Source organism: Helianthus annuus, chromosome 14 (assembly GCF_002127325.2).
Source record: "Helianthus annuus cultivar XRQ/B chromosome 14, HanXRQr2.0-SUNRISE, whole genome shotgun sequence".
NCBI classification, from domain to species: Eukaryota; Viridiplantae; Streptophyta; class Magnoliopsida; order Asterales; family Asteraceae; genus Helianthus; species Helianthus annuus.
The window spans coordinates 143,791,241-143,800,457 of NC_035446.2; the positions used below are offsets into that span (position 1 = coordinate 143,791,241).

Consider the following 9,217-nt stretch of genomic DNA (forward strand, 5'->3'; position numbering starts at 1 on the left):
TTTAATTTTGAACAATGAATTATGTTATTATTATGTCTTTAATTTGGAACTACGGGTTGTCTTTATTTGCCTTTTTTTAACATCTTAGTATTTGGTTTGTATGTTGGACTAGTGATTATGTAGTATTAAGACTTTAATTTGAAATTATTATTTTTTTTGTTTTAAAATTCAGATATCCGTTTCACTATCTGAACGGATGTCTGAATTTCGGATATCCGGTTTTAAACACTCTAATTAAAAGTATTGTCTTCTAAAACTTTCTGATCCTATTGAAGAAATATTTTTAAAACGACAGATGCATTTTTATTATAGTTAACTATTTTAGATGTTTTTTTTTTACTTTCAGTGGTTTTTATTTTATTTTTATTTTTTTCTGGTATGATCAGGTTAAAGGAAAATCACTTAAACTTTTTTTCCCTTTATTTTTTTCTTAAACTATAGGCTAATTTGTTTTCTAAATTGATAGGTAAAAAATATCGAACTCGAATGACGAGATAGCCATTCTTGAACGCCTTACACGTCTACTTGAAGATATGACCGAGTCCCATTATTTGGTTACCGAGAAGTTAAATCAACTAACCCAGTGTGTTCGTAAGATTTGCGAAGACCATGCTGAACTTCAAGTCGCCGTTGACTTTTTATGTGTTATGTGCATCCTAGAAATGTTAATAAAGACTAATATGTTAGTTCTTTTTGTAGTTTTTACATTGATTGTAAATTTTGTAATATTTTTAGTTATAATCAATGTTATGATGTATAATGTATGTAGTTGTACTAAGGTTAGTGTGTCAACAAATTGACCTGTATGATCATAGCCCCCTCTGCAACGCGGTGGGGGTGTAAACCTAGTTATTAAACACTTTGTTGCTTCACATGCATACACCAATTAAAATGTTTGATTATACCGATTGTGGTTTTTCCCCTATATCTATTTTGTTTTTGTTTTTATTTCCATATACCAATTGTGTTTTGTTCAATGGATTTTTTGAATTAATTATGGCACTATCATTTCATATAAAGACCGACTTTAATTGGATTACTCGATATGGAAATAGTGTAAAACACCATGTACAAAATCTTAAAACATCATATACATAACTTAAAAAAATGAACGGAACCAAAAAAACAGTTGACATAACTAATAACATAATGGATAGAACCAAAGAACACAATGGACGTGACCAACTAACACCATATGCAGATGAAAACACCATGTGCAAGAGAAAAACACGATGAACGGAACACCAAAAAAAAAAAAAAACGAACAAAAAATCTCACTTAAACGTATTTTTTTAATATCACACTAATATTAAAATTAAAAAAAAAAAACGTTCGTTATTATGGTGTAATTTTTTTAGAAAAATAATAAAGCATTAAAAAGTTATGAATGTTTAAAACAAATGGTGGAATATGCATATGTCTTCCATGTGAAGAAAGAAAGTCAACAAACGATGTATTTCCCAATTCCTATACTACCCTGTCAACCCCTTTAATCATCCCCCTCCCCCTAGTTACTAGTAACATGTCGCAACTATATTCCTTCATTTTCAAGATCACTGGTTTGATTTCATGGGTTTAATAGGAGACCTGGGGAAACATGGGTTTGATCTTTGAGCCAAACGGGTTTTACCGGTAATTTCACTATCGTGCCTACGGGGGTAGGTTACCGGGTTTCCCCGGAATTGGTAGTGGACTCGAGTTATTCTCGTAGTACTCCATTTGGTTCAGTGGGTGCCCCGAGAGTGCTCGGGATTGATTCTGTTAGCCGTTAAAAGAAAAAAGAAAAAAAAGTGGTTTGATTTCCTTCCTACCATTTTTTACCTTTTTATTTTAACCCAACAATATATATAGAAAGAGCAGGATTATTTTGGAAACTCATGTTAATTAGCTAAGAAAACCATGATGTAATGCTCGACTATTTTAACAATCATATTTAATCCAATATCATTCGGAAACTCGTCTAAGTTAAAACCTTTCATAAACACATGGACGATTCTGTAAATGAAATAACCAACATGATTACTGTGTGGTATGAAATTCTAGTCAACACAAATCAATGAGGATTTAGCTTACTTTGGATTGGTTTCTAAAGTTATGGTCAAAACCGTTTTTCAGGTATTTGTTGTCGACTTGTCGGGTTAGACCACATCTAGTACTCCAGAGTTTGAATCCATGTTGCAACTCGTTATGAACTCGTTAAAAGGTGACCCAAATGAGGATATTGGATCCGATCATCCGAAACCACCCTTCAATGTATGCAACTATGTAACATATGCATGATATACAACTATATAAGCATATAGATATATACAAATGATAAGAGATAGAGAGCAAGTAAGAAGCTAGGAGGGAAGAGGCCCAACGGGCCTAACACTAATTTATCGGGCTATGTATTTAGCCCATTTTAGAAACTAATTGATCAGTGCCATTTTACCCAAACGCTAAAAAACAAAATTATTACATAGAAATAAAGTAAACATTTACAAACTGTTACAAGTATAGTAACTAAAACACGATAATCAATGGCTTATTGCTGTTTAAACATCTAATTATGTGCTTAAAATATGAATGAATCTTGATTTCGATTGTATCTGCTACTGCTACCGATTAAGTTGATTTCAAGCTCGTGTCACTAAGATGCACCTTCTGATTTCTGTTCGGAATCAGCTGTGGCCTGTACTTGAGCTGCATATTGCAAGTTCCAAAGTACATCTTCAAACGATGGCCGGTTTGTTGGTTCTATAGATATGCATTTGTTGGTGATTGATATCACTATCGATAACGATTCTTGTGAGCAAGTTGTTAACACCATTGGATCCACAATTCTTTGCCTACCATCTTGGCTTCCAAAAGATTTCTGTTGCATAAATAATAAAAAAAAAAATTATTATTATATTTTTTCGAAGATTTTTGTTGTATAAACCAAAAAAAAAATTGAACTTCATGAATCTTTTAAAAGAAATGTTTGGCTGCCAAATAAAATTTGTTGAATAAACATGAAAAAGATTGATCTTTATGCATCCTTTTCAACAAAAGCTTGGCTTCCAAAAGAATTCGGTTGCGTAAACATAAAAAGATTGATCTTTATGAATCTTTTAAAGAAATGCTAAGTATTAATCTTTATGAATCTCTTAAAGAATTTGCATACCATTTCATTAAGCAGAAATGTTTCGCCTTTTCCTGTTACAACTGGCCCCACGAGTGCTTCGAGCAAAATGAAGCCAAAATCATATACATCATCAGCCAACTTTTTCATATGCCTGCATCATTCAACTCCATACATCATATATAATCCCTACACTAGCGTAAACTTATTGGCGTAATTGCATTCAAAAAGTAACTAATTTCGAGCCCATTTCTACATCAGTGACCAACTGTGGTCCGATTTCCATTGTAAGTAACCAACTTTGTTCTCACCCATAAAATACTTTAAATAAATTGTTTTGAAAATTTAAGTTTTTTATATGTGAAGAGACAAAGATGGTTAGGCTGAAACCTCATTCGGGCGAATGTTTGTTGCATTTTTTAATTTTATGCAATTCGTGCAAATATGTTCTAGTTCAAAAACATTAATAAAGAACCTTACCATGGTTTTGGTCCATCTCCCTTCGCCTACATCACGATATAGTCCAAATTATGACACAAAATTTAGCCAAAAATCAAATAAAAAAACAAAGGATTAAGAAAAATAACCTCAAACTGTTCTAATTCTTCTGTAATTATGGACATTCCATAGTCACTTAACTTTGCAATACAATGTTCATCAAGCAATATATTATTTGTTCTTAATCGATTGCTTGATGAAGCAGGAATAACACCCGTGTGCAGAAAATGTACCGCCTTAGCTATTCCAATCAGAACGGATAGCCGATCTGGCCATTTGAGAATCTGGTCTGGAGAATACTCTGCAGTATCATTGCAAAACAATATTTGAAGCTGTTAAAAATAGTAAAAACTGAAACAACCTAAGATATGGTGTTGGTTAATTTAAAAATTAAAATCTAATCAATTATGCCAAATTACATGCAAAATGAATGTAGTTTCACTAGATTTTAAATTATTTATTTCAGGAATGTATGTTAATATTCAAGTTTTAACCGGTGTGGTAATAAGTTTATTGGCAAACCAATGAAATAGAAACGAACCTTACACTTTTTCTTGATTTAGCAACCGGTTCAGACTTAGGCGCACAACATAAAAAACTTACATATTATAACCAGTTTTAGCAACCAAGTTATAAATTTATTACAAATTCTAGATGTTACACCGTTGTAGCTCGTCATTTTTTTGCTGATTTTTAAAAAAATTGCTAAAGTGACATGTTATTTGTCATTTTAGTGTATACATATATGCCATGTGACATCTTTTGTTATACATGTAAATATAACTCTAAAAATTACCATTTTTTTAAACTGGTAAAAACTTTTTTTTTGTCATGTAAGCATTTTTCGCATACATGGCATCTGGAATGACATCAACTAGTGCCACATCAACAATTCACACATAATATAGGGTTAGTTGCTACAACTAGAATTAAACCGTAACACCTCTATTTTATGTCTAATTAAAGATTTGTCGATAAAAGTAAAAAAAAAAAATGTATAAAGTTTATTTCTATTTCATCTTGCTTGCTGTAAGTTTATGATCAAATCAGGTCCCAGCTTATTGTTTCAGGGTGATACCTTATTTGATTACATAGGCTCTTAAACATTGATATTGAATGTTAGAAATTAGTTTCGATTTTCCTGATCAAATAATGCAAATTTCTTGATATACATAATTAGTTTTAGCTATGAGCAGACTGACCCGAGAGATGAGCGCGGAAATTTCCATTAGATATATACTCATGAACAAGGAATACTCTGCTGGAAGTTGAATCTTCTAAACCTTCATCACTAATGCAATAACCCAAGAATCCAACAAGATGAGGGTGTCGAAGCTTTGACAGAAGATCCAACCGAACTTTCAGGTTTCGGATTGAGTACTTTTTAAATAATGAAAGAGATCGAATAACGATACAGCTTCCATTTTCTAACATTCCCTTGTAAAGCTGCAAAAAAAGTAGATTTTTAGGTTGTTTATTAAATCAACTAAAACCATAGTGGCAAGTTTTTTGTTTACACTCACAAAGTAATGTATCCTCAAATAGAATTCAAAAATTTGACTTTTGAGGTCAAACTTAATATTTTAGAAACATGATACAAGTTTCATTTTGGATATTGCATGTTATATACTTATATGTATGTTCTTATAGGTGCAGTATGGTATTATATCATTTAATGATATTGGCAAGTTTTTCTTGCGAATTGGAGAATGCAAATCAATTTCAAATTGTAAATTTAGTTGGTTTGACCTCAAAAGTCAAACTTCTCATTTTGGTTAGTAAAAACTAACATTACCTTTCCGATTGAGCCTTCGCCTAGAAACAACGATGCAGAGAAATCATCAGTGGCTTGAGCCAGTTCTTGTATTGAAAACACGCGACATGATGGCGCAACTTGTGTCCCTATCTTAGATGCTTCTGATATGATCCCTAAAATTTAAAATTTGAGAAAGAACAAATATTAATCCTTAATAAACCTTTTTTCAGTCAATAATAAACTCTCAACCATAAATTGAAATAAGAGTTAATTACTGTTTTCGTCCCTGTGGTTTGTCAAAAATCACTATTTCAGTCCATTAGTTTAAAAATTGCGATTTCAGTCCCTGTGGTTTCACTTTCGTAACCATTTCAGTCCCAGTGGTTTCACTTTCGTAACCATTTCAATCCATTATTCTGTTAAGTACAGGGATTGAAATGGTTACGAGGTGGACTGAAATGGTTACGAAAGTGAAACCACGGGGACTGAAATCGCAATTTTTAAACTAATTGACTGAAATAGTGATTTTTAAACTAATTGACTGAAATAGTGATTTTTGACAAACCATAGGGACGAAAACAGTAATTAACTCTTGAAATAATGTATAGGTTTTTGGACGTGTGGTTTGAAAGTGATTATGTGATATTGAATAACGAGTGTACAAAATAACCTTTGGACGTGCTTATGCTGTGTGAAGTTGTAATAATAATCAAATGCTCATAAAATTCTCATTATTTAAGTTATTAATAAATAAAAAAGACAAAAAAGGACAATTTATGTGGACAAAAAAAAGTGATGGGGCTTTCTAAAATGGAAATAAAAGTCTCTCAAGTTAGGCTATAAGGGTAAATAAGTAATTTTAGTTTACCTTTAGACTAATCATCCAAAACAAATTATTTGTAATTAGATAACTTGAAGCAGAATTTCTTTATCCAAACATTAAAAACTAATATTCCAAAATGCATATCTAATCAGGCAAAACTTACTGGCATTTGCAAGAACTTCAGAAGAAATCGCGGAAGGTAAACTATCCTGTATAACTTTTGGCACCGTGTGTTGTAAAGAAACAGTTTCTCTTCGCGTTTTGCTTTTACGACAAGCTAGTCGAACAAATGCAACCACCACCAAAAAGATAACTATTAAACCAATAGCACCAATTACAATCCAAACAGTAGTACTACCCCATGATCTTTTCTTCTTGATGACTTCTTCTTTGCAAATAGAATCTGAATCTTGCTGTTCGTTATCGGTGATCAAGCAATTCCCATTAAACTTCACAACTCTTTTGTTGCTAGAATTCGTATCCAAACACGAAGGAAGACTACCCGTAAACCTGTTGCTTGAAATATCAACAAATCCAAGATTTTCCCCACATTTGATGATATTATGAAGGGACCCACTTAACATATTGGATCCAAGATTCAGGTAACTTATGTTTGGCAACGAAAACAGCCCGGATGGTGGCGGGCCCACCAACGAATTCGAAGATAGATCAAGGTGTTGAAGGTGATTCAGTTTGCTAAATTCTTCAGGAATGTTACCATCAAATGAGTTATCACTCAAAAGAACTGTAGTAACTCCATTAGGCAGTAATGGAAGCTCAGAATCGAAACGATTCCCCCTCAAATCCAATAAATTTAAACTAGACAGGGTAGTTAAATCGGGTAATTCGCCTGTGAGGTTATTATGTGAGAGAGAAACATCAGTGAGCGTTGCGAGTTTCGTAATCGAAGATGGGAAATCACCCTTTAATCTATTGTTCTTCAAGCTAAGAATGGTGAGATTCGACAACGGGTCGAACCAATTCGGGACAGATTCATTGAAAAAGTTTTCATCTAAGGTCAAAGTATGAAGCTTTATGAGTCTTGAAATCCCATCTGGGATAGAACCAAACATGAAATTTGAACTCATGTCCAAAACTTCAAGTGAAGATAATCTATGGATTTTATCAGGAAGTGGGCCCCAGATTCCTAAAGAAACTAAACTAAGAACCCTCAAGGTATTCAATCTTGCTAATGTAACAACTAATGAATCAATGGAGAAAGTTGTAGACAAAGTTTGATTTCTTATTGCATACCCATGAAAATCACTAACCTTTGAAAGCTTACCCCCTATAACTTTAAGCTCAGAAACAGAATTACCTTCACATTTGATGCTCACTTGTGGGTTTGAAACCATATTACAAAAATCACCATTAAAGTTTTCCCAACTGCTTAACTGCAATGGGTACTCCAAATGCTTCCTGACTTGAAGAAGAATAAGAGTTTGAGTTGTTTGTAATTGATGGGTGTTTGAGATAAAGAAACCCCATGAAAGAAACAGTATGAACACCAACAAATTTGAGCAGTAGCAACCCATTTGACAGATGATTTTGACTCCAAATGTTTCTTTAACAGAACCCTAAAACAGTCTTCTTGAAATATACAAAATACCCAAGAAAGTAAGAACTAAGAAACCCCATCTCAAGATTCACAAAATAATGATGAAATGAGTATAGAAAATGAGATAAAAAGACAAAGTCACAAGGCACATGTGTGGCATGAGAATAAAGTTTTGAAATTTAACGTTCAAAATGAGTTAAAGAAGTGGTCAGAGCATTAAAAGCATGAATCTGAGATATAAAAATAAGAAACTGAAGCCAAAGATTTGTGTGATAATGTAACAATGAATGAATGCTATGTTTGTATCGAAATAGAGCAATGAAGAAAGATAAAGTTGGTTAAAAAGGAGAATGTTTTGGGAAACTGGTTTTAGAGGGGAAGATAAAGAGAAGAGTACAAAACAAACAAGCAAAGCCAAAGACAAGACATGTCTAGTTGTTGTGGACTTGTGTTGTGGGACAATTAATACACTTTTTTTACTAGTTCAGTTATTATTTTTTTTCATTTATCATTTTTATTTATTTTGTAATCTAAACCGGGAGAGGTGGAGAGATGGTAACATTCGAGACATTGTGGTGTAATTGTTCCAAGTTTTTCAGTTTCTTGCTGGCATATTTTCTATATTTTTATATAGAAGTGTTGTCGTATGAAAAAAAAAATATTAGTTTTATCTAACAAAATAATTGGCTGGATTTAATTATAAATTATTATAAGAATTAAAAGAAATTGTAATGTGAGTGTTATAAATAGAAGAAAATGAAAGGAGGTGGTTTAAATGTTTAATAATGGAGGGTAGTTGGAAGCACAAGAGATGAAACTGGTGAAGCAATTAATGGAAAGCTTCTGGTTCTGCCCTTATTTATTGAATAGAAGAAGAAGAAGAAATCTTTTTGCCATTGTTGACTGAAAGAAGAAGAATGGGGTGTGAGTGTACTGTGAAAGAGAGGTGTTTAATCAAAAAAAATTAATGGGTCAGTTGTAGCCTTGTAGGGTAATATTTTGGGAGTATTGAGGAAAGACAAATGGGAAATGGTTTAAATTGACTAATTGACAAGAAACAAGAGAAGCGGGCATAAAAAAGGCTACCAGTACATGTACTAGGGTGCCACTTTCAAGGAATCATTACCTTAATTATTGATATTGTAATGTTAATAAAATAATATCTTTTTTATTTCAGAATAATTAGTCATGTTTGAAAACATGCAATTTATTGTCGTACTGTAATTATTTAAAGGGTCCCTTAATTAAAAGAAAGCGGGTTTTACCTCACCGCACTGTCGTGCCTTCGGGCGAGTGTTCACAGGCTTCGGCCCTAGGTGAGAGTTTTCCCCGGTTCGGAAGGCGAGTGTATCCCGATGTGGTGAATTTCGCCAGTAGCCCATTTGGAGGATTCGTTGGCCGTTCAAAAAAAAAATATAGAAAAGAAAGAAAATATTTTTGTGAGAAAACTTTCTAACACAAAGTTATACTGTTTTA

At 32.8% G+C, this 9,217-nt stretch overlaps 1 protein-coding gene across 1 annotated transcript; it reads right to left on the reverse strand.

Moving 5' to 3' along the window:
- Window positions 1–2,440: 2,440 nt before the first annotated feature.
- LOC110908893 (probable inactive leucine-rich repeat receptor-like protein kinase At3g03770) lies at window positions 2,441–8,169 on the reverse strand. Its single transcript, XM_022153888.2, has 7 exons — window positions 6,347–8,169; window positions 5,400–5,533; window positions 4,807–5,050; window positions 3,694–3,905; window positions 3,587–3,612; window positions 3,149–3,260; window positions 2,441–2,857 (listed from the first exon to the last, which is right to left on the reverse strand). Exons 1-7 carry the CDS (start codon window positions 7,716–7,718, stop codon window positions 2,633–2,635), a joined length of 2,325 nt encoding a protein of 774 aa, XP_022009580.1. The 5' UTR covers window positions 7,719–8,169; the 3' UTR covers window positions 2,441–2,632.
- Window positions 8,170–9,217: the final 1,048 nt, after the last annotated feature.